General features: G+C 40.7%; 2 protein-coding genes across 3 annotated transcripts in view; both read right to left on the minus strand.

The window, feature by feature from the left end:
- EIF2AK2 (eukaryotic translation initiation factor 2 alpha kinase 2) overlaps positions 1-1,952 on the minus strand; it is a 37,266-nt gene extending 35,314 nt beyond the window's left edge. For both annotated transcript variants that reach the window (XM_055539812.1, XM_055539811.1), the window contains exon 1: positions 1,815-1,952. The gene's annotated coding sequence lies outside the window, so the exon portion shown is untranslated. The remainder of the gene's footprint in view (positions 1-1,814) is intronic.
- Positions 1,953-10,055: 8,103 nt separating this feature from the next.
- Positions 10,056-25,755, minus strand: SULT6B1 (sulfotransferase family 6B member 1). The gene is made up of 7 exons (XM_055539081.1): positions 25,557-25,755; positions 24,003-24,115; positions 21,500-21,589; positions 19,196-19,322; positions 15,657-15,751; positions 12,528-12,684; positions 10,056-10,472 (listed from the first exon to the last, which is right to left on the minus strand). Exons 1-7 carry the CDS (start codon positions 25,753-25,755, stop codon positions 10,342-10,344), a joined length of 912 nt encoding a protein of 303 aa, XP_055395056.1. The 3' UTR covers positions 10,056-10,341.
- Between the last annotated feature and the right edge of the window lie 502 nt (positions 25,756-26,257).

The following is a 26,257-nucleotide window of genomic DNA, read 5'->3' on the forward strand; positions in this document are numbered from 1 at the left end:
AAGTACTTATAAGTTTGGGGGGAAAATAAACAGCTGTTTCTTTTCAATTGTTTTTAATAAATCTTATTTTAGTACTATAGTACCATTTTCTGAACAGAAAACTCCATCAGAATCACTAACAAATGTTATGTGTCCGTTTTACTCATGCCCAGAAGTTACTCTGGCTGTGCCCTGACACCCTTGCAACAACAGACTGTGAGCCCTTGTGGGCCTAGCCTAGCCCCTCAAAGGGCAGGCATAATGCTTGGCAAACAAAATACATTCAACAGATATCAGATGAATTAAATGTATAAACTACAGATCCAGTGTTAAGGAGCTTCAGATTCAAATGAACAAACGTAAGAGCAAGAGCACAAACTACCCAAAATTCTAAGTTCCTAAGTGACAGCACGGAGTCCCTCTCTTAGCTTCCATCTGGCAAGGCATTTTTTTAGTACTATAGAAATCACAGGCAATAGGAAGTCTCATATTCTGGAATTCAAAGAGAATTTGTGAATTACTATTCATTTAACAGGCTTCTCTGATAGCTCAGTTGGAAAAGAATCTGCCTGCAACGCAGGAGACCCTGGTTCAACTCCTGGGTCGGGAAGATCCGCTGGAGAAGGGATAGGCTACCCACTCCAGTATTTCTGAGCTTCCCTTGTGGCTCAGCTGGTAAAGGATCGGCCTGCAATGCGGGAGACCTGGGTTTGATCCCTGGTTGGGAAGATCCCTTGGAGAAGGGAAAGGCTACCCACTCCAGTATTCTGGCCTGGAGAATTCCATGGACTGTACAGTCCATAGGGTTGCAAAGAGTCCAACATGACTGAGCAACTTTGACTTTCAATTTTATTCATTAAACAAAGTTGGGCTTCCCAGGTGGTGCTAGTGGTAAAGAACCTGCCTACCAATGTAGGAGACACAAAAGACCCAGGTTAGATCCCTGGGTTGGGAAGACCTCCTGGAAGAAATCATGGCAACCTACTCCAGTATTCTGGCCTGGAGAATCCCACAGACAGAGGAGCCTGGTGGGCTACAGTCCATAGGGTCTCACAGAGTCGGACATGACTCAAGAGACTTAGCAAGCAGGCAAAGAGTTAATGAGTACCTATTATTATGTACTAGGTTATCCTGGCCAACAAAACCTACTCGTGCATTTACTAGTGCAGAAACATGTACAAACCTATAGGAAATACTACAACGTGATAAGTACTAGGAAAACTAAAGAAGCGTAAGGGGGACTGTAAGGGAATGGCCGAGTTTCTTTTACATGGAGGTTTTTCAGGGAAGGCTGCTCTCATACTGTTACATTGGAACAAGTACAGGGTAAAGCGAGCGACTGACTGGCCTATACAGGTCTCTGGGAAGAGCTTTCCAGGAAGAAACAGGCAGTGCAAAGGACCATAGGCAGCGGCAGTGCTTGGCAGTGCTCCAAGAACCGAAAGGAGGCCTGTGTGGTCGGAAAGGAGGGCCCAGGGGCCCATGCCTGTAGGCCAGCAACCTTCTAGAGGGTTCTAATGAGATGGAAAGTTATTGAAGAATGGGGGTGGGGTGGGGATTGAGGGTGCCCTGCTCTACCTTCGAGGACCTGGGGCTGCTACGGCGTCGAGAAGCTGGGGGGGTGGGGGGGTGGGAGGTGGAGGGGCCAGAGTTTGGGCGGGGGCCAAAGATGGGCAATTGGGAAACAATTTCAAGGGATTTTGGGCAGGAGATTTTTGTTGCCAATCTTGGGCAATTCAGGCCTCCGTATTTCACATTGTCTATCAAGCCACAGGACTTTTCCGTTTTCCACGGGTTCCCCTCCCCCCAGCAACCAGGCCCGGGTTAGTGGTTACCTGCTGGTTTAAAAATTCTTCGCGGGAAGAAAATGACTGTCAGCTCCCACCGCGCTGCAGGATGCTTTCCCCAGGTCCAGCCAGGGACAGCACTCGGCTGCGGGCCTTGGACAGCGCTACCGGGGCGGCGGAGGGTCCGGGGCCTCTTATCGGCGTCCAGTCCCGGGCTGGGGAGGCGGACAGGAGGGCGCGCTCCGCGCTGGCTCCAGCAGCCGGCCCTCGCAGCTCCCGCGCCGCTACAGTCAGCGGAAGCTCGGCGAGTCTGGGCGGCTCGCTCTAGGTTTCGTTTTCCCGGCGGACTCCGCCTTCCTTCGGCCGCCCCGGCCCCTCCCGCACGGGTCGGCACAGGCCCCGCGATCGCCTGAAACCCGCGTCGCGCCTCCACCTGGAGTCCGCGCGCGAACGTCCAGGCCCCTGCAGCCCCCGCCCCGGCTGCTGGGACTGTCGCCGGCCCCGGTGCAGGGAAGGGTCCTCCGGGAGATGGGGAGGGCATTGAGGTCTCCGAGGCCCGCAACGTAGCAGGCCCTCTGCCATAAATGCTCCCCTTGCCTCTTCAACGCCAGCATTTGGGGTGGGGTGAGCTGACTCATTTGAAAAGACCCTGATGCTGGCAAAGATTGAGGGCAGTAGGAAAAGGGGATGACAGAGGAGGAGATGGTTGAATGGCATCACCGACTCAATGGACATGGGTTTGGGTGGACTCCAGGAGTTGGTGATGGACAGGAAGGCCTGGCGTGGTGCGGTCCATGGGGTCGCAACGAGTCGGACACGACTAAGCGACTGAACTGAACTGGAGGGTTTGGATATCACCGGCTCCATTTTATAATGGAAGAAACTGAGTAAATCAACTCTGCCAAGGCAGTCAGGATTCCATTGCCCTTAACCAAGGAAGCACCTCTCCTCACAGCAACCCAGACGGAGGATGCAGAGGCCTGGGGGCATAATCTCCCTTCTCTCTGTTTCCATCTAACCATTCATTTATTCAACAGGTAATTGCACCTGCTGTACCAGGTACCAGCCAGCAGTTAGGAGAGCCATCTGCTTCCTGAGGGGTCTCCTGGAGTTTACAACCAAAGGCCTTACCAGTAGGATTTTTAATGAGAAAATTTTAAATCCTGCAAGATATCCTGAGGTAAGTTTTGGTGGCTCAGACGGTAAAGAATCTGCTTGCAATGCCGCAGATCCGGTTTGTTCCCTGGGTTGGGAAGATTCCCCGAGAAGAGAACCCACTCCAGTATTTTTGCCTTGGAAATCCTGTGGACAGAGGAGCAAGACAAGACATCCTCTTCATCTAATGGACTATCACACTCCCAGAGTAATACTGGCACCTTGACTGAGTGACTGAGGAGTGCTGAGTACCCATCTCACAGCAGTATTACAAGATAGGTGCCATCACTATGCCCATTTAACAGATGAGAAAACCGAGGTCCAAGGCACAGAGAAGTTAAGTAACAGCTGGTAAGCAAGGGAGCTAGAATTAGAACCAGAAGCCTGTACCTTGACATCCTAGCTAGGGTGAGGGGGAAGAGGCATTTCCAAGGTGGACTTCAGGTACACATTACATATTGGCTGTTGGCTTTCCCATGTCTGTTTTGCAGCCTCCGGTACTGCAGCCTATCAGTGGGAAACACTATAGTTTCCTTGATTTAACTTCCCCACATATGAAGCCCTAGTGGAAGATTTGGAAGGTAGACAGGAGTCAGACCCCTCTTTCTGTTGCCCTTTGAGATGACAGAAAGCTCCAACTGTAGTGATTGTTTGCTGGAGTCCATTTACCAGCTTTGTGGGTGTGAGGTGGTTGTTTCAGAGGTAACGGCAATAGCAATGACATGTTTTCTGACTTTTTAAAGCCCCTGAACTGGTCGAAAGAGCTTAAAGAAAGAAAATGACAAGCTCAAGCATGGTCAGAGGATACAAGCTTTTATGACTGCCTGGAAGAACCTCTTGCTTCCTGTCATCTCAAGGTTCATGGAGCAGAAATTAGGTGCGGAGTTCAGTGCTGAAGTTAGCTGTTATTGTATAACCTTAATTTGTACCCTCCTCAGATCTCTTCTATGAACACTGAGGCCATTGACTGGGAAAGAATAAGATCCTGGGAATTTGGGTGGATTCAAAGGAGTGAAAGTTAGCTTAAAGCTCAACATTCAGAAAACTAAGATCATGGCATCCGGTCCCATCACTTCATGGCAAATAGATGGGGAAACAGTGGCTGACTTTATTTTTAGAGGCTTCAAAGTCACTGCAGATGGTGATGGCAGCCATGAAATTAAAAGACGCTTACTCCTTGGAAGGAAAGTTGTGACCAACTTAGACAGCATCTTAATCAGCAGAGACATTACTTTGCCAACAAAGGTCCATATAGTCCAGGCTATGGCTTTTCCAGTGGTCGTGTATGGATGTGAGAGTTGGACTATAAAGAAAGTTGAGTGCCGAAAAATTGATGCTTTTTAACTGTGGTGTTGAAGAAGACTCTTGAGAGTCCCTTGGACAGCAAGGAGATCCAACCAGTCCATCCTAAAGGAGATAAGTCCTGAGTGTTCATTGGAAGGACTGATGTTGAGGCTGAAACACCAATACTTTTGCCACCTGATGTGAAGAGCTGACTCATTGGAAAAGACCCTGATGCTGGGAAAGATTGAAGGCAGGAGGAGAAGGGGACGACAGAGGATGAGATGGTTGGATGGCATCAGCTACTCAATGGACAAGAGTCTGGATGAACTCCGGGAGTTGGTGATGGACAGGGAGGCCTGGAGTGCTGGGGTCCATGGGATCACAAAGAGTCGTATATGACTGAGTGACTGAACTGAACTGAACTGAAAGGAGTCCACTGCCCTCGGAAATTCTGCTGAGTCACCACAGCCCTTCCATGCTTGTTGGATAAGGCTGGTACAGCCAAACTTGAAGAGCCTGAAGTTGTCCGCTTGTAAGGAGGTGCTGATTTTCCAAATGTCCTATTCCTACCTCATGAACTCACTTCTAGAACTAGAATCAGATGCTAGAATGCTCGAAGAGGATACAGACAAGATCTGACCCAGAGGATACAGTTTACATAATGAAAGAATGACCAGATTTCACTAATTTTTATCAGCAGAAATCCAAGAAAAGTGTGTGGGTATGACTCTAAAGGTAACATGAGAAAAGGAACATAGTTCCCATTATGCACTCATCGCGCTGGCTCCAGCACTGGCAGTGGTTCTAAGAGTTTGTTTAGCTGTTTTACTGTAACTTGGGCTCAGTGATGGCCAACATTAAATGAAATTGTGATGCCAAGTAATACAAAAGAAGATATCAAAAATACTTAGGGAATCAGGATTGTTCGAGTAGATTAATTGTATGCAACCTATCCACTCACTTTCTAACCATGCCCCCTAAGAATATCCAAAGGACTCTCCTTCACCAGGCCTTGAGTAGTATGTTTTCATCTTTGAAAAACTCTGTGGTGGCTGTCCACGGTGGGTGGGGAATGTTGACGGGAGATGTTCCCATTGAAAAACTACCTGATTTCAACGGAGATTATGGCTCCCAGACTGGCAGAAGCATGTGGCAACACTTAACTCCATCCCACCTCCAAAAAAAGGGCCACAGACTCAGAGCAGTAGTCAGAAAGTTTTGCTCACCAGATACCATTAGCAGTGGTAAACTTCTTGGAGTTTCCAGTACTGAAATAGATGGCAGCCCACAGGTGTGCTACGTGAGCAGATATCTAAGACCTCTATGGCATGCATTCCTGCTCTCTGCTTTATCAACCCACATCTCTGGTCTCATGGGGAGTTCCCTGTGACCAGGTGGCTGAGAAAGGAAAAGGTGAAGCACTATACACTGGCTTTAACTGGAAGTGACCTGATGTGTTCCAACAGCCCTTCAGGGAAGTGGCCCTAAAGGATAGTGGGAGAAGGGAAATCCTTCCAGGGTGCAGCTTCAAGCAATACACTGAGTTGTCACTTGGGAGGAGAGAAAGCTAGCGGCCTACTTGGATATTCGGAGATTTGGAAGGAACAAGGTCAGAGTGTCAATGATAAGGAGGTCTGGGGGAAAAGGATGTGAGTGACCACTTGGAATGGACACAGAGTCTGAGTGTATTGGGTTTCCTTGTGAATCTTCATGAGAGTTACCCCCTTCTAAGGAGACTTGAGAAGCTAGTGTGCAAGAAAACTTATGTAGATGTCAGTCAGCATTTCCCCAGCTACCCCAGTGCTCTTTAACACAAATGAACAGCCTTGGCAGTAGGAATGGATGAGATAGGTGTGCAATCTTGTCAAGGTGGATCTTACTGCTGAACACCCGACACTCCGACGGCTGAGCCCAACACTGAGACCCCAGCACAAGTACCCTGAACACCTGTGGAGAGCAGCCCGCCACTTGGTGGCAGGTCGGTTACACGGAGCCCTTCCATCGTGGAGTGGGCAGGGATCTGCCTTCTGTGGAGAAAGCATGTATTCCAGGTATGGGCTTGCTTTTCCTTCCTCTAGTGCTTCTGCCAGCGCCATCATTGGTAGCCTTTCCAAATACCTTGTTCGCCATAATTATATCCCTTAGTAAGGAACCCATTTTGCAGAGAAAGAAGTGAGGCAGTATACTGACTACCATGCCATTCAATGGTTTTATCTTGAACTTATCACCTGAAAGCAGCTGGCCTTCTAGAAGAGTGGGATCAAGTACTGAAGACTCAGTTACAGCCCCAGGTAGGAGACCACACTTGGCAAGCTGGGTGTACTGTCCTTCAGGTATAGTATGTGTTCTGACCCTAGTTGCTACTTCTTCCATGGCCGGAATACTCGAGCCCAGGAATCAATAGATGTAAAAGGGTTGTTTTCCATGGTTAAACCTAATCAAATGCTTGCAAAATAAGTGCTTCCTGTTTCTATGATTTTGGGCTCTGTTTTCACCACGTGGTTCCTTGAAGGGGAACTTAAAACATGCAGTTTCAAGTTTGCAGGTGCATCTTGCCATTAAGTTATCAAGAAAATAAAGGGGAGGGACTTCCCTGGTGGTTGGTCCACTGGTTAAGACTTCAAGCTTTCAATGCAGGGGGCATGGGTTCCATTCCTGGTTGGGCAATTACAATCTCACACACCATGTGTCATGGCCAAAATAATAATAATAATAAGGGGGTTACTGGACTGGTTGGACTGATTGATATGAATTAGCAAGGGGAAATAGTGATGCAGCCAGAGATAAGTATGTCTTCAACCCAAAGGTTTCTCTGGAATTCCTTTCAGTAGTTCCGAATTCAGTGATAAGTGATTTTTTCATTAATGGAAATTTAGAGGTCTCTAACACAGGTGGGAATGTTAAGGACTCAGATCCTTCAAGACTGAAGGTCTGCATCACCCTACTAATCAGGGAGACATCTGATGGCAAAGGGAAGAATGAACAAGGAATTAAAAACACCAGCTATGGTCTCATGACCAGATGCAAAATAAAGAACCATAGAGGCTATGCATGTATTTCCATAGCTTTGTCTTTGTTATGTACAAATGAACTTTTGTAAATCAATTAATTTATTTTAATTGGAGGCTAATTACTTTACAATATTGTAGTGGTTTTTGCCATACATTGACATGAATCAGCCATGGGTGTACATGTGTCCCTGATCCTGAACCCTGCTCCCACCTCCCTCCCCACCCCATCCCTCAGGGTCATCCCAGGGCACCAGCCCTGAGCGCCCTGTCTCATGCATTGTACCTGGACTGGCGAACCATTTCACATATGGTAATATACATGTTTCAATGCCATTCTCTCAAATCGTCCCACCCTTGCCTTCTCCACAGAGTCCAAAAGCCTGTTCTTTACATCTGTGTCTCTTTTGCTGTCTCTCATATAGGATCATCATTACCATCTTTCTAAATTCAATATATATGCATTAATATACTATATTGGTTTGTTTTTTTTCTGACTGACTTCACTCTGTATAATAGGCTCCAGTTTCATCCACCTCATTAGAACTGATTCAAATGCATTCTTTTTAAAAGCTGAGTAATAGTCCATTGTGTATATGTACCACAGCCTTCTTATCCATTCATCGGCTGATGGACATCTAGGTTGCTTCCATGTCCTAGCTATTGTAAACAATGCTGCAATGAACATTGGGGTACATGTGTCTCTTTCAGTTCTGGTTTCCTCAGTGTGTATTCCCAGCAGTGGATGAACCTCTTTTAATTGTTCTCCTTTCCCTTTTTACTTGACATTTGCTGATGGTGGTTAATTTTATAAGATAGTCTTTAGGACAGAGTGTCTTAAAGTGGGGTTGTGACTAAAATGAGGAAGAAATATCACAGTGGGCATACAGATTTAGGAGGTAGGATAAGCATGTTTCCATTTGAAGAAGGGAACAACTGCATTACATGGATTGCTTGAAAGATTATTGGTAGAAAGAGTGGACTGTACTATGTTATTAAGTTTGACTTAGCTTCCGTTCCAACTCTCTTCCATGTCTCCGCATCTCCTGGATTATAATGTATTGAAGGTTAAAACCACATTTTCCAGATTACTATGGAGTTAAAATTCTCAATATAATTCAAGTCTTGCCAGTGATGGATAAACAGTGGTGCAAGACTTGGAACATAGAAGGAAGTCCCATTTTTCTGTGACAGACCAGTTGGCAAGCAAGCTCAGGGGAGTTGGCAGAAGCTGGACTCATGTTCCCCTGTCAGCCCTCAAAGGGTAGAGGCCATCTCAGGTGTCAGCAGTAGCAATGGCAGTAAGTGACCTGAACTTTGTTCTCTTTTGGGGGCGGCCAGGGAGGGTGGCCACTAAGAGTCGGACACGACTTCACTTTCACTTTTCATTTTCATGCATTGGAGAAGACAATGGCACCCCACTCCAGTGTTCTTGCCCGGAGAATCCCAGGGACGGGGGAGCCTGGTGGGCTGCCGTCTATGGGGTCGCACAGAGTCGGACACGACTGAAGCGACTTAGCAGCAGCAGCAGCAGCCCGGAGGGTGGCTCCGCAGCAGTGTGGAATCTTAATTCTGACACGCTGTTTCATTTGGTTTTACTTTCTTAATGATGCTGTTTTACGTTTTAAATCTTAATGTTGCCCAAAATATAAATTGTTTCCTTTTTGTGTTTTTTTGTTTCTTGCTTAATAAATCCTACTCTGTGGTCATAAAAATAATAACTTGTATTTGCTTCTAAAAACGTAGTCTTTACATCATCTTTTGACATATAGCCTTTTAATTTGTAAAGAATTAATTTTTTTGAGTCATGTGCAGTAAAGGTCTGATTTTATTTCTTCTATATCATAAGCAGTTATCTTAGCATCAAATGTTGAAGAGTTTAATCTGTTCCTATGATATGCAGTGTCATCTCTGTCATATTTGAACTTCCTTTACATTCATGGATCAGTTTGGCCACTGCATTTTGTTCTGTTTGTTTTATTTTGTTTGGTCTATTTGTCTATTCCTGCTCCAATCATATGGGCTTGGGCATTAAAACCCAAGTCTCTGTTTCTGCAGATTTCTCATTGACATCTCAAGGTCATCTCTGATTCTTATTCACTCTAGTTCTCAGTTCTGTCTTTAGTTTTGGTCTCTGTTAAGTCCACTCACTTTATTGGAAGCTGACCAGTGCCACTGAAGGAATTTTTATGTAGCCTTTCTTGGTGTTTTGAGGAAAGAGTCTTCAGTTTACTTAATCTACCATACTGCTAGAAATAGTAGTCCTATAATCTTTCTCAAAGCAATTTTATGTAACTTTTTTACAACTCATTCTATTAACTGTGTAGAACTTAGCTTTAGAGTGAAACTAGCTGTAGTGTAAATATTAAGGAGATTGTTGAAAGGTGTTTTTTTTTTTTTTTTTTTCCCAGAACACTTTCTGCTTTCTCTTGTAGATTCCACATGCTTACGTGAGGCTCTCTGGTAGGAAAGCCTTCATGTCAGAATAACACAACCTCTAATCTTTAGCTTTAAAGTGAAGCTTGTATTAAGTACAAATATAAAGTCCCTTGAGAGTGGGCCTCCATAGAGCTTTCTGAAATGACACACACAGAGTACATGAGCAATGTGTTTTTCTTGAATCAAATGAGAATAGAATTTATTCATTTTATTTCAGGGCAGAATTGGAATTAAATTTCCCATAACAGTAAGTTCAGAAAGGATCAGATCACAAGGGCTCTGATCCATAGTGAGGAAGAGAGGGATTTTTGTGAGAGGACAAAACATTGTGATCATGATCACAGGCCTTCCTGTGATCAGACAGAAAGGCCTGTCTCATCTATGTGCAAACAGATTTAGGTATATCTCTGATAGTATTGGCTTATGGTCTTGTGTGAACCCAGAGCATGAAAGAAGTTAAAACCCCAGGATACATCACTAAATACAGCATCCCTTTTGGATGGCTAAACTTATCTTTCTGTAAAAAGTGAACAAACTTATGTTTGTGCTCAAAATTTTCTTTTGTTTTCATTATTAAACACTGTTTATGTCTAAAATGTTTTTAATTATCATTATTGACTAGATTATTATGTAATTATTGATATTTAAATTCAGTTATTATTAAGGAAAATAAGCTGAATTGACCAGAATCAAGGCTGGCAGTATGAGTTATACTTCAACTTTGTTCCCAGGGCAGTGTCAGCTAAGCACTCTTTGAATTTTTCATCCATTTCCTGGTTCTGAGTTTCACTGAACAGGTTTTTCCAATCACCAACTTCACCTACAACACACACAAAAAAACAGTAGACTTAGACACCTGTTAGAATATTTCATCTTGATTTTACCATTTCTCCGTGCAGAGTTTCACTTTGAAATGTGAAATGGACACATGAAAAAAAATTACACAGTCTTAAAAAACTAATGTAATTTTTCTTGTAAAGTGAGCAAGATCCACTTGGGCTTCCCCATTGGTGTGGTGTGCTGTGGGAGGTGAGGTACTTTTTCAGTGTCACTAAGGGGGCCCGTGACCTCAGTGACCTCCCATCCCCACCCCTCTTCCAACACCTGGGACCAAAATACCACTTTTTTAGAATCATTTTTTTCTCTCTGAAGTCTTTTAATACTTTAAATACCCATTGAGAAGATAAATTAATATTTTTATAGCAGCTTTTGGTTAAGTCTCCAAGTACTGAAAATTTTACAAAAAATTATTATTTTGCCTGAGTTTGAGATATATTTTTCTTATGTGCTTTTAAAAGTAAAGAAGTTACTCTTTTCCTTAGACTCTTCTGATGATTTGGGTTGAAGTTGTTAAGCTCCTTGTTGCATAGCCAATGAAATGTATATTTATAAAGCAGTTTTAATGATGTGAGAAAATGCTTACATATATGCAGGAATAAAAAACAAAACTCTCTACAAATGTCATCAACTATATGAAACATCACAGAATAAGGCTGGAAGAAATGTGTCAAAAGTCAAACCTGCCTCTGGTGGGGAAAATGTGGATAATTTTTATACTTTTTCATTTCTTTCTGTACTTTCTGAATTTTCTACATGGAATAGTGTAATATTTTAAAATCACTACTTTTAGAATTTTTTCTATTCTGAAGAGTATTTGATTAACAACATATAGAAAGGTTTTATTTTTCCCCTCTTCTTAAAGCTAATAAAATAAGGCATAAAAATCAGAGTTAAAGTCAGAACGCAAACCAAAGCCAGATTTATACACAATGTTGTATTCACAGTGGATTTTTTTAAATGAGTCTTCATTTGACAAAGTATAGTAGAATCAAGTAGACCTACATTTGTATCCGGTTTCATTAATTAGCTTCGTGCGTGCATGGTAAGTTGCTTCACTCGTATCTGATTCTGTGCAACCCTACTGACTGTAGCCCACCAGGCTCCTCTGTCCATGGGCTTCTCCAGGCAAGAATACTGGAGTGGGTTGCCATGCCCTCTCCCAGGGGATCTTCCCAACCCAGGGATCGACTCTGAATCTCTTAGTCTCCTGCACTGGCAGTTGGATTCTTCACCACTAGCGCACCTAGGAAGCCCAATTAGCTTTGTGACAAAGGATCAATTAATATCTCTGAGTCTTGGTGCCCATATTATAAAATTAAGGATTTAATATATTTTGCTATAAAATTTAAGCCCAGCAAAGGGCCTAACACGTGATTCATGCCTAATAAGTGATAGTTGTTATATGTGCTGCCTCTAAATCACATTATAGTTTCATTATATATACAATAAAAAAGAAAACTGATAATCCTTGGGCTATATTATCATAAATTTGCATAATAAATTAGAATACTTTAATGAAATTTAGTAAAATCACCAGTGCCAGAGAAAACTGGTTGCCTATCCAACACTCATTTTCTCATTCTCCTTTATTAATAAAACTTTGATTTTAATTGAGTAATAACACACCCACCTTTTTAAAAAACTACATTTTCCAGCCAACAGCCCAGTGAGAAGGGACCAATGAGATGTAAGCCACTGAATGAGGCTTCCCACAAAATTCTGTAAAGGGGGCTTGCTCAGCAAATGCATGTGATTCTCTTGCCACTCCCTTTTTACTTTAATAAAATAACCCTCTAACTTTATTGTAATTCAGGAGCTCTAGCTGCTCTCCTTTTATCAGCAGGTGGCAAGAGAAAGGTGGGAGGAGCTTAGTACTCTAAAAGATAGCATGGAGTTACCAGTTCCAGCTCTGATCTATGTCAGATTTCTTGTTGAGGAAGAGACAAAGAAAATCCTGTCTTCTTCAGCATAAAGTTGTTTGAATTGCCTGTTATGAGCAGACTGATGGATGGGTCAGAAATCAAGGCAGCTTTACCTTTGCGGAACAGGAACGGGCCCACAGCACCATGTGTTTCCTGGGACTTGGCTCGCATGGCGTGGAAGGTACTTCGTGCCGAAATAGTTTGAATCTGCTCCCCAGATGGAGAGAATCCGAAGAACTCAGCAATTTGTTTTATTCCAGTGGCCAGATTCTGAAAACAAAATTTTAGAGGATAAACTTCTTTCTATGGGAATTGTGCCCCAAGCAAAGACAGGCTTCTTAGAATGCATTTCAAGCCTAACTCTATAATTCAGCTGTCCCTTTCTATCTCTTCAGACTTACTTTGATACTTCAGTATAAATATTTGAAATTTCCCTTTAAGATACTCTGTACTGATTTTACTTTGTAGTTTCAATTTACGACTTACTATGCAGGGTATAGATAGTGACAGTAAGCATTCATTAGTAGGGTAGAATTTTATCTAAGATGACATTCATTTTGTTAAAAAGCACCAGTATAAACCAGCTGAGGAAATTAATATATTTGTATGTGCTCATTCAAATTCTCTTTTCTTCTAAATCCTGTTTGTAGCTAATAGTTAATTCTATCAAGAAAGGCTCATTTTTAGAATCATAAAAGCTACAATAAGTCTTGGAATATATCATTTAATACCTTTGTAAGTATCATCAACCTTCTCAACACTATCATTGACCAGTGGAGATTTAGAAATATTCTAGCACAGTTTCTTAAACTGTACTCTACAAAACATTAATATATTTCATATATTAATGAAATATATAGGTGAATATATAGGTGCTTATAGATGTTTCATGGGGGGAAGGAAGGTTAAGGGTTGCCGTCAAATAAATGTGGAAGCTTTGGATTAGTAAAGGTAAGGTTTTGTTCTTTTGTTTGTAGAATCTGTCAATCTTTAATATGCTAGTGTGCAATGTGAATTTCCCAAAGGAGCAGGCTATATACTACAGCAGCCCCCAAATCAATTTGAACAGGCAACCTCCTACCAACTGCAAAAAAGAATGATTAACATTTGGGACAACACTAACATCCATGAATCACAAGTTTTTTTAGCAACATTCTAGACAAGAAGGGGAAAAGACTACATTAGTATGTTCTTTCATGTTATATATATACATACCATAAACAGAAGGGATGAATTCAATTACACTTTTATTTTTTTATAAGAATGTCAGGAGAAACTAGTGTTAAAGACTCAATTCAGTTAGAGAGCATTTGAGTCTCTTCTCCTTTAACATGCTTTCTCCCCTGGAGCTCCAGGACTCTGGTTTCCCTCTTATGTCATTAGCTACTCTTTAGTCGCCTTTGCTGATTCCTCCCTTTTTATTCAAACTTTTCATGTTGGAGGGCTGCAAGGCTCAGTTCTTGGTCAGCTTCTCTGTCCATATGCTTACATATTAGATATGTAATATCATGACTTTAAATGTCATTTGTGGGCCAGATTTACATCTGTAGCTCAGAACTCTTTCTGCATTTAAGACTTCAATACCCAACTGCCTACTTGGCCCCTCCATTTGGATGACTGATAAACATCTTAGCCTTCTGATGTTTAAAACCAGATCCCTGGTCTTCCCCATAATCCTGCTTCACCTGCTGCCGTCTCCTACTCCCATGGTGACAGCTCAATGCTCCCAGTTGGTTGGACCAATAATACTGGGGTCTCATTTGACTTCTCTTTTGTTCTCACTGCTCTTTCCCTCATCCAGTCCAGCAGCAAATGCTATTGGCGTTTCCTTCAACGTAAGTTCAGAATTCAACCACTTCTCTTCCCCTCCATGGCCCCTTCAGGTCTGAGCCACCATCTTCCTTCCATTGCCTGGACTAGAGCAATAACCTCCTCATGGGTTTCCCTGGGTTCTCGTTCCCTCTCTCTAATATATTCTCACACACCAGACAGAATGATCCTGTTAAAAACACATCAGTTCCTACCACTCTTCTGCTCGAAATCCTACAATGACTTCCCATTTCACTCAGAGCCACTCCATTTCTCACACTCCAGTCCACCCCCTTACACCTGTGTCCTCATTGGTTAGCCTCTTCTGGTTCATCCCCACAGCCAACCACATCTGCTCCTTTTCACTCCTTAATCCTTGCAGGAACACTCCTACCTCAGGGCCTTTGCTCCAGCTGGTCTTCTCTGCCTGGAAAGCTATTACTCTGGTTACCTACTTGGCTCATTCCCTCATCTCCCTCCAATCTTGGTTCATGTCGCATGCCTTCCATGAGGTTTCTTTCCACTGACCATCCTATTTCATGCTGAGATTTGTTCAGTATCCTGACACCCCCACCCTTGAGGATTTCTAGTTTTCCTTAATCAGCTGTGCTCTTTCTTCATTCTCACATATTATATACATTTAAAATTTCTATTGTATTTATTGTTTATCATTCTGTCTCCCCACTTTCTCCAGCTAGAATGTAAGCTTCTCCCACGTAGTGAACTTTAGTCTGTTCACTGATAAATTACAAAGGCCTGAAACAATGCTCAGAGAAGGCAATGGAACCCCACTCCAGTACTTTTGCCTGGAAAATCCCATGGACGGAGGAGCCTGGTAGGCTACAGTCCATGGGGTCGCTAGAGTCGGATACGACTGAGTGACTTCACTTTCAGTTTTCACTTTCATGCACTGGAGAAGGAAATGGCAACCCACTCCAGTGTTCTTGCCTGGAGAATTCCAGGGATGGGGGATCCTGGTGGGCTGCCATCTATGGGATCGCACAGAGTCGGTCACGACTGAAGTGACTTAGCAGCAGCAGCAGCAGCAGCAGCAAAACAATGCTAAACTCACTAAATATTTGTGAAGAAGCAGTTTTTTAAAATAACATTATATGGAAAAATTAATTCACAGCCAAAAGCATATTGAGTTAAACCTCAATAGAGACCTATCATTTCTGCCATTCCTAATTTGGACTATCTATCACAGAGGGGAAAAAAACAGTCACTGTTAGTAGTAAATTCCTAAGAATTACATTATTTCTATTGAATAAACAATCTAAACACATATGCATTGTTTGGTTTTTTCCCCTAGCACTGTACCACATATATGGAATATTTTTAAAAATTGAGTATAATATTTGTTCATGCAATCAGACATTATGAATAAATGTTCTATGTTGTCATTCATAGAATACCAATAATCATAATCTCACCTCTCTCAGGTCTTCATATAATATGAACATAACATTTTCATCATCAAGATGTTTGTTCCAATTAATTGCAAAATCAAAATAGCTTCCCCAGGAAACTAAAAATACAGGGGAGAAATAACTTCTTAAGAAATTTTAAATAATTGAGGTTAAAATGATAGAATGATAGAATGAGGATAAAATGGTTAATGTGTGCCCTAAAATATAAACTATATGTTTGGGTATATGATCAAACAAGACTATAAGATTACAAATCCCTGCTCCAAAAGAACTGACATAAATCAATCCTAATGTCAGATTTTCTCATTTTCTTATTTTCAGGAACAGTAGCACAACTAAGCAAGTTGCAAAAATGGTTTCACAAGAACTACAAATTTTCATGAATATTTAGGTGAATGAAGTAATTCAGAAATAGTGAATGAGACATGAAAACCAACAGATATAATGTCAGAAAGAAATGATGAGACATGTTATCTAGACTAGCATTGTCCAATAGAAATGTCATGCAAGCCACATCTGTAACTTTAAGTTTTCTAGTAGCCATGTTAAAAAAAGTGAAAAGAAGCAGGTGAAATTAATTTGAATAGTTTAATTTATTTAACCCACAGATCCCAAAATATTATCATTTCAGCATGTAATCAGCATAAATAATTATTAGTGAAACATTGCCCTTATTTTTTTTAAATTCTAAGTCTACAAGAGCTTGTGGGTGTTTTACACTTATAAAGAACATCAATTTGATTAAGTTTTTTGCCAAAAATACTTGATGTGTATTTAGACTTCATGAAACTTATAGTTGAAAAAACAGATTCACACACTCATACCAAACTTACTTAAAAGTTTCCAGCAACTGAATTGAGTGTCTTAAAATATAAATTTGAATTAAAATAAAATTTAAAATTTAGCTCTTTACTTGCACTAGTCACATTTCAAATGCTCAATTTCCACATGTGGCTAGGGACTACCATATTGGACAGTGCAGATCTAGACAGCTGTGTGCCTGGGAGAAACTCCCTAAACCTCTTTGTACCTTAGTTTCCTCATCTGTAAAATGGGGTTGTTGTGAATTTTAAGTGAATTAACACATGTCAAATACTTAAAACAGTGCCTGATTAATAATACCCATTCAAATATTAGTCAATATTAACATTATTAGTAATAATAATATTGTCATAATTATTATGATTTGAGCCAGGCAGTTTCTACATGTTTTGTTGTACAAAATACTGTAAATTTCCTGCCCCACATATAGTACACTCCCTTCTTTGTTGCAAACCAAACCCTGATTAGTTGGGTCTAAGCTAGTCAGAGAATTCTGCTTCTCACTTTCTGCCTCCCTTTGGACTCTGGTCACATGAAGAAGTCCTAGCCAGCAATCAGGGGTCTGCTGGAAGGTTTCTAGAACAATTATTCCTGTTACGATGACCCTTCTTCGTGATCTGAAGGTGACGCTTGAGAGAAGGACAACTTGAGAGAATGTTGCAGAAAGCATGACAGAGGAGCCCAGGAAATCTCAGAGCTGCTCACCCAATGTTACTGGTCTACTGGGTCGGTTGCTATCTCCAGACTTCTTAGTTAAGTGAAGAAGATAAAACCTGATCTGTTTATGCCACTGTGGTTGGGTTTTCTGCTTTTCCAAATGTTCTATTGATATGCGTACATTTCATCTTTCGCTTTTTAAAACAATCCAATGTGATAGCTACAATTTTATACCCATTTTATTGATGGAGAATTAGAAACCCAGAGGAGCTAAGTAACCACTTTAAGGCTGCACAATAAATTATGTGTTATTGACATCTTTGAATGTTAGTTCAAACGCAGAGCTATTGCAACCAAACAAAATACAATACTGTGTTACCTCTCATAGGTTGGGTATTCCTATTTTCTCTTTACAACTAAGGAAATCAAAGTTTAGAGTCTTTCTCTGCCTCTATTTTCTTCTTTGTAACATGGTGATAATAATAGTATTATCCTCATTTGGTTATTATGAAAATTAAAATAATGTGTGTTAGGAGTAGCATGCCAGCATGCCTGGCATGTGGTAAGTGCTCAATAAATGGTAGCTATTTTATTCTATCTAGTGTTAATTACTAATACATAATAATAAGTGATGAAGCCCAATCCAGGCCTTCTCATTCTACATCCTGTACGTTTTCAGTACATTCAGCTGCCTCTCTCTGTAAGTTGACTTTAACAAGTTTACAAGGCAGAAAATCCATCCAAGTTATTAATATCAGTGCCACTTCTTATCATTGTTAATCAAATGATTAGACTAAAAGGATGGACAAGCAACAAAGATTCCCTAAAATAGATTGTCCCAATGATGATGCGTTTCTCCACCACTGAATGTTCTCTTGTGTTATATGAATGGAGTATAGTGTTTTAGACTTGACTTAACTACTTCCATCTGGTCTTAGTGAGTAGTTACTAAACAAGCCAAATCTTTCCTATCAGTGCTTCATAAGCACCTTCTGTACACTTTCTTTTTCTCTCCTACACCCCAATCCCAAGACTTAATCTTTGCTAAGGACTCAGTACTGTCCCCAGTGTCTATTCATACGGGATAGTGTTGCATTGCTGTGCTGATCCCCTTTAAACATGGTCCTTTTAGAGGGACTTGGTAGCAACTCTAAGGTCATCTGGCATTAATTCTGCCTTGTACTATACTGTAAGCACTCAACAGAGCCACTCACTGCTAAAAATAGACATTTATTCACCTCTGGCCACTATACCCACGGAAGTAGAGTTGCTGCCGCATACACGTAACTGAGACCGTTGGCAAGTGATTTAAGTTTTTTATAGTTAATACTGCCTTATTCATAGTTGGTATGGTCTTAAATGAGATATGTGTATATAATACCTAGTTTGGTAGCCAGAGCATTTCTAGGCACTTATGAAATTATGGTTATCAGTAACCAGAGGTAAAACCTTCAACATGATCTAACAAAACCTTACTTGCTTTCTGGCAAACAAGTATCTTAGGTGTGGCAGCTCATTGTCATGGTTTTGTTCTTTTTTGGCTTTTATTATTGTGCTATACAGAGACTTGTGGGAAGTGAATTTGAAATGCTTTTTGTACAAGTCTATTACAGGCCTTTTTGTCCCATGTCTGTTCTATGGCTATTTAACATTCATCCTCAACATATTGAATTGTCCAGATGATTTTTAAAAACAGTAATGTGTTGTTTGATGCCCAGAAAGCTTTATTTAAAAGTAACATTGTGGTTCCTGGATCTGCCTTAATTTATTTTTTCTTTCTTTTTTAAAGTTATTAATTTTTTTAATTGAAGTATAGTTGATTTACAATGTTGTATTAGTTTCTAGTGTACAGTGTAGTAATTCAGTTGTATATATATTCACAAATATGCAGTCTTTTTTCATATTCTTTTTTGTTGTAGGTTGTTGCAATATATTGAATGTAGTTCCCTGTCCTATACAGTAGGTCCCTGTTGTTTCTTTCTTTATCCTAAAACACATTTGAATTTTTGTATTTCTGTGATCATCTGTTGAAGTAAGAAGGATTCTTTTACCAACAGCCATACCTTGTCCTTTCATGAACTGTCTGAAGAAGTCATCCCAAGAGCCATAGCTTGGAATATCAGGAACATCATTGTGGAAATGGAAAAAAGATACTGCTGTGTCTTTAGGGTTTCGAAATATCACCAGTATCTGGAGAGAGAAAATTAAGTTATCTTAACTTAATTTTAGGCGTTGAACTTTGGAAAACTGAAAGCATGAGCATTGTGTCCTATTGTATACTACCTGATTTTGTGGGGGTAGAAAGAAAGAAAGAAGTTGAGGAACAGGAGCTGGCAGATAAGGAAGCCTGGGGAAACGGGGAAAAGAAAGAAGAAAAAGAAGATTGATATTGTTACACTGAATTTTTGCTAACAAACTGAGACAGTAAAATGTCATATGTAGACCATGTAAAAAGGAATGAAGAGCAGGCTCACAAGAGCATGGTCTGAAAAGTTAAACCACCCCAAAAGTAAAAACAACAAAATAATGTTAAGGACAACAAAAATAATGTTTAGAGTTTCATGGGAGAAGATCGAAGAAGGGCAGGTTGGAGGTATGATGGGTGATATGGAGGAAACAGAACCTCTGAATTTCAGTGTTATGTCTGCCTTCTCTGATGAGGCACAAATTCATTTTTCTGAATGAAAAGTGTGAAATAAATGTTGTAAAGAGCAAACTGAAACCCAAGAAAAACCACTAAATTGCAGACCACTTCAAGTGGGTTTGGGCCCTCTGGCCAGATTTCCCTTTAAAGAACTGAGAATGTTGTGGAATACATTATTACTGAGCACTGTTAGTGACCTTGGAGGAATTGGAGACACCATACAAGAGGTTCGGAGGACCGGAAACAGGCAGGTAGCATTTCCCTTTCGGAAAGAGGAAAGTGTGGTGTTTGCAAAGTACAAAATGACCTCCATTTTGGAGATGTTTTTGGAATTGACTTGTGGCCACATAAAAGAGCAAGTAATAACCACCAGGGGGCAACAGGGGTTCTCTAAGAAAAAGTCATTTCTAATGGCAGTTTTTTCTTGGACATAGTTCTTAAATTAGTAGATTCACTGCTTATGACTTCCTCTGCAAATGAAAGAAGGCATGCCGGCAGCAGAAACATTTAAGCACATAAAACTGATGCAAAGGAGGCTGAAAAACTAATGTAAAACTGCCCAGAGATTTTTAATAAAACTGTCCTGACTAGACCATCATCAACATTTTAATGAGGATTTCAGATTAAGATATAGAAGCTCTATTTATCAAATTTGTAGATGGCATGAAAGTGAGAGGGAGTCTGGATTCCAGAACACCTCATCAATCTAAAGACATGAACTGACGGTAGTAGGGTACAACTGAATAGAGATGAATGTGCTAGTCTATGTCTTTGTTGAAATCTAAAACTCTGCCCCCAATTCAAATACAGCAGATTCTTGTCACTTGAGGGTCTTATATTTGGGGCTCTGGTTACCACTCAGGAATCTCTCTGGCTCATAGCAATTTATAATTCTGCAAAGACGTAAGTTAGCATGGTGAAGCCCAGCAGGCTGGAATGTATGGATAAAATCTCAGTATCAACTTCTTACTTTAACTGTCGTTCATCTCTGGCCCTGCTTTCTTGTGAAAGTAAAGCTTTGTTCAAAAGGCTGCTTGCTCCAAATCCAAATGCTTTATACATTACTTTAGCTCTGTGTCTCATGGAATAATTAAGGGGGGAAAAAGAATCACTGAGGTTTGTGATTCTACTGAACTGCATTAAACTGGGAAAATTATGGATTAAAGCGGTATTTCCAATTTGGGAGATTCTCAGTATAAAGAAAAACTGTTTTACAGAGCCATCCACACCTGGCAGAGGGGACAGAGGAGTCCCTTGTAATGGGAGATGTGAGTAGTCCAGACAGCCACTTGGTGGAATTCAAATACCTAACAGGAGTTAGAGGCTTCCCTGGTGGCTTAGTCAGTAAAGGATCCATCTGCAATACAGAAGACCCGGGTTTGATCCCTGGGTTAGGAAGATATCTTGGAGAAGGAAATAGCAACCCACTCCAATATTCCTGCCTGGAAAATCCCATGGACAGTGGAGCCTGGTGGGCTACTTTATGTATATGTTTTATATCCCGGTTGAAAATACATTTCATTTGAATGCAACTATAGCCAAGCGACTTAGCAGCAGCAGCAGCAGCATAGCCAATTTATCTGAAGAAAAAACAAGAAACACCAAACTGCACAGTTTATTCATTAAAATTCTGTGATGAGTAGCAAACTCATCCTGTACCTCAGAAAGCCAATATCTATACATGAAGAACTTCACATTGAAATACCAGTAGAGGGACACTCACCTTGGCTTTGTTCTTGAAGATGGACCCAGGTAATTTGTCATAATGGAGATGAGTTGCCAAAATCCTTGGTGATGGAAACTGTTTCATTCTCTTGAAAATATAAACAGTAAAGTTAAAGCTTATGTGTTGTGTATGTGTGTGTTGTGTGTTTGTGTGGTGTGTGTGTGTGTGTGTGTGTGTGTGTGTGGTGAATCACTCCTAGGTTTAGTACCTGAAGAAGAGTTTCAGTCATTACTATTATACCTCTTCCACATCCTTCTCTAGATTTTCTTTATTTCTGTTTTCTTTGTGGGGGATGAGGAATGGAGAATCACAAATAAATATGCAATTGAAAACTTCCTTTCGAACTTCCTTCTTTCGTCCTGCTTTCCACTGCCCAATCTTTTTTTTTTTTTTTTTTTTTCAGAAAAATTTACTTTTCCCACAGCCATCCCCAAATCATTTTCCTCAAGACAGCTCAAAATCTGCAATCCACTCTTTCACTTAATGTGGATCTTTTCTGCATTCAAAGTCATTAACAGAAATGTTTAAGTCTTTCTATAGCTTCTCCAAATTCATTTTTAACATCTAGATCTTTTTTTCTTAAACCAGCAAAACTCCGTGCAGTCAAATATCCTAACAGAACCTGAAAGTGCAGAGTCACTTAAATATCTGAGAAATACCTTACAAGAGAAATTCTTGTCAATATAAGGACTCTATGATTGATTCTTTTTGTTTTTGTAATCTACTTCTACTGATAATTTACAAAATGAAGCTCTGTTTAATCGGATAGGATGAAGGCTTTTATCTCAAAATCAGACCTTTAGTGTATGTTCTGTGGTGGGCTAATGCTTTCAGTGTTTTTTTCCATGCTGGTCATCATTTCAAGCAATGAAATTATATTTAGACGTTTATAGCCAATGGTTCTGTGAAAAATTAACTAGAGATCCCAACTCAAGCAAGGGAGCAAAAACTGACTTAAAATTTTTTTAAATCAATGCTTATGGGCCCAAGTGATGATTAGTAGTCATTGTTCTTGATTCCAGTTTTGGAAGTACTTTTACATTCATTCACGATAATCCTCTCAGGTAGATAGTGTAACCCCCATTTTAAGGATTAACAAGAGACTTTGAGGTTTTAAGTCCTTTGTGCAAAATCACACAGATGGTAATTTTCAGATTAAGTGATAGATTGCCATTCCCACCAAACTGCATGGCCAAAAATCTCTTTAAGACATGTGAGAAATGGTAGAGTTCCTTAAAAGGGTTAGAAAAATATCAAGTGGGAAAATGGAGGTTAATTGTAACAAAACTAGATAAATGTATAATTATATGTTCACAAAAATGCATGATATAGCCAACTGTAAGCAATGTAAAGTTGAAATACAGATACATCTTAAGAAAAAAATGTATATATTTTAGAAAATTTTCTGTATAAAGTGAATAACCATTAAATGAAGCTTATCCTCTCACTCATTTCCATTTTAAAATAAAAGGCGCATTGCATAGAAAACTATCCTTGTATTTGAAAAGTGAAAGTGAAAGTCACTCAGTCGTGTCTGACTCTTCCATGGACTACATACAGTCCATGGAATTCTCCAGGCCAGAATACTCGATTGGGTAACCTTTCCCTTCTCCAAGGGATCTTCCCAACCCAGGGATCGAACCCACATCTCCTACATTGCAGGCGGATTCTTTACCAGCTGAGCCACAAGGGACAATTAAAATGCAAAAAGTGCTTTTAAAAATACTCAAGAGAAAAATGAACATTTCTGATAAATTATAGACATCAAAAGACTTCGAAACCCAAATCCCTGAACACCTCATTTACAATATATTTTTCTGTTACTTCGGCCCAGTCCATGGAAATAAGTTTCCTTTCAACTGGGATCCAACTTTTAAGTTTGTATTTGTCATCCTGGCAAGTGTCTCCATCTGTTTCCAGAAATTTTCTGAACGCCCTAAGTGACTTTATTTCTAGTAAGTGTGTTCTGTCTGCCTGTTGGGAGTTTTGTTGGTGAGCACTTCTGCTAAGTTTTGCTGGGAATGCGGTTTCCAGTTGGATACCATCTTCCCTTCCCACATGTGTTTGTGGTGTGTCTAAGTGTGGAGGGGGGCTGGATGGTCCTCCTCTCCCTTGTTCTGTCCAAGCACCAAAATCTTGAGGCAGATCCGTCCTCCCCCTTTTTCTTGTCCTTCCTGGCAGGGAGAACAACATCCTGTCTCACATCCAGGCCCTAGTTAGTTACATTGATATGGTGAGTAATAACATGCAATAATATTAATAACAGGTTGGATGACCTGTTACTACCTTCACACACACACTAATGATTTAATCATTTATAAGTAATGGTAATAAGGTGATTCTGTAGTAAAATGAAATAATCCCTGAAAAGTGCTGGGATTATATGATAAGCACACAATGAATTATTTAGTGTAGTATTTTCTGAACTCAAAACTAAAAATCCTCCAATTCTACTTTCTAGAATAATTTGCTCTAAGTTTCAAGGCTCTTTTGTACCAACCTGATATTTTTCTGGGTCCCCACATTCAAGAACTGGGAAGTCTGGATATTCATACTTTTGTTTAGAATCAGCAAACATTAATTCACTAATGATGTGGAGAATCCAGTTAGAACCTATAAGAAAAATCAGAGAATCAAAGCTCATTAAGGAGTCTTGATATAATAAAAGCATGTTACTTAAACATACATATCATAAAAATTAAAATCTACAATGAGAGAATTCCCTGGCAGTCCAGTGGTTAGGACTCTGCTTCCACTCCAGGAGGCCCACGTCTGATCGCTGGTCTGGGAACCAAGATCCTGCAAACTATGTTACAGCCTAAAAAAAAGAAAAGAAAACCTACAACAATTCCCTGATGTGTACAACTGGTTCTTCTGCACTCAGAATAACCTGGGCTATGGAAAGAAGCATTTACTTACTTCGGTATAAAAATCAGATTATCTTGTTTCTTAAATTTCTCCTTTAACAAGAGGCAGTGCTTTTTAAAAAATCTAGAATATCTTCTTTACAGAACAATGTTATACTATAGAAATGGTTGTTTATTGTGTATCATATATTTTACCTTAATGAATATTTTCTACAGAAATGTGGGATTTTGATTTTTATAAAAATACAGCATCAATTAAAAAGAAAATATGAAATGGAGTTGGCTTTAACAAACAGAGATGGAATAACAGTTAAAAATGATCAAAAGTAGGTCTTTCCTGTGATCTAGTGGTTGAGACTCCACGTTTCCACTGTGGGGGTGCAGGTATGATCCCTGGTCAGGGAACTAAGATCCTACATGCCACCCGGTGTGGCCAAAAAGAAAAAAAAAAAAAGTAGATTGTATAAAATAGAGTAATTTAGTTTCTAAACATCTTACCCTCCACTGATGAAGGACCACTATAAAACTGGCTTGAGAAACAGGAGGATTGGTCTTTGATCCTGAAAAAAATAACCTAGTACATGGAAAGCATAGATGTTTATAGACAAGCCCATGCTTGTCTTCAGTCAAAAATCAAGATGAACATCTTGGCTACTCTGAGTACTCCATGGAAAGTGGGCCCTGTTTCTGTTTGCTAGCCCCACCATACAGCTCCTTCTACACCCATCATCCATCCTGTTCTTTTCACACAGACCTCCTCCCTCAGACACGGCGTGACATGTGCTCAGCAGTTTCAGGCGTGTCTGACTCTTTGTGACCCCATGGATTGCAGTCCGCCAGGCTCCTCTGTCCATGGGATTCTCCAGGCAAGAATACTGGAGTGGGTTGCCATGCCCTCCTCCAGGGGATCTTTCCAACCTAGGGACTGAACCTGAGTCTCCTGCATCACAGGCGGATTCTTTAACACTGGGCCACCAGGGAAGCCCTCAGACACTGGGGTTTCTAAATCTACCAGTTCTAGTTACTGATTTTACAGGCTCCGTTCTGATTCACCATAGCTACCCGCCTCTGCAATTTCTGGCTTCATGTAGAGATGAGATGGCCTGCCCTCCTCCCGCCTTCTCCTTGCACCTTCCCCACCTACTCACTTTGAAAAAGTGCCCTTGTAGAAAAGTTTTGTTAGTTACCACACTTTGGATAAGATGCTAGAACTATGTCATCGCTTCTGGCTTCAAAGGCGTCCAGGGCTTTGAAAGTCTCTGAGGTGCACATGGTGACTGGGTAAGGAATCCCCTGATAGGTGAAAAACAAGTGAGACAGTACAGTTTCTTTTGATTTTTCCAAAGCTTCATCAATGTAGTCAACAAATTTGGAATTAGCAGTCATTCTGGCTCCCTGCTAAAGAACCTGCTCTGTGGTTGTCTGGGGCAGTGGCAGCTTTTAATGGGGGCTTCCAGGAGGTGGAATAAAGGGCCCCTCCCATTCACATGAGAAAGAAATACTTAATTCTCACCCACCTCCACCCCTGGCTTTTTTCGTACCCACCTCTGACAAAAGGCACGCCGCAGGTGCAAAACGGGCTGAGGATCTGGGAATATTACCCAATGGGTGGATTATATTACCACTCTAGGCAGCCCTCCCAAGGAGAGAGTAGACTTTCTTAATAGACAATAATAGATATTAAATGTCTAACACATAGTTATTTAATTCAATCAGGTATAACATTTTAATATTAGCAAAACAATTTATGGAGGAAACCTCTCTCGTTGGTTGATAGTTTTACACATACATGTCCACGGTGTGAAGTGAAGTGAAAGTGAAAGTTGCTCAGTCATGTCTGACTCTCCATGGAATTCTCCAGGCATATTCAAAAGCAGAGACATTACTT

Source organism: Bubalus kerabau, chromosome 11 (assembly GCF_029407905.1).
Source record: "Bubalus kerabau isolate K-KA32 ecotype Philippines breed swamp buffalo chromosome 11, PCC_UOA_SB_1v2, whole genome shotgun sequence".
NCBI classification, from domain to species: domain Eukaryota; kingdom Metazoa; phylum Chordata; class Mammalia; order Artiodactyla; family Bovidae; genus Bubalus; species Bubalus kerabau.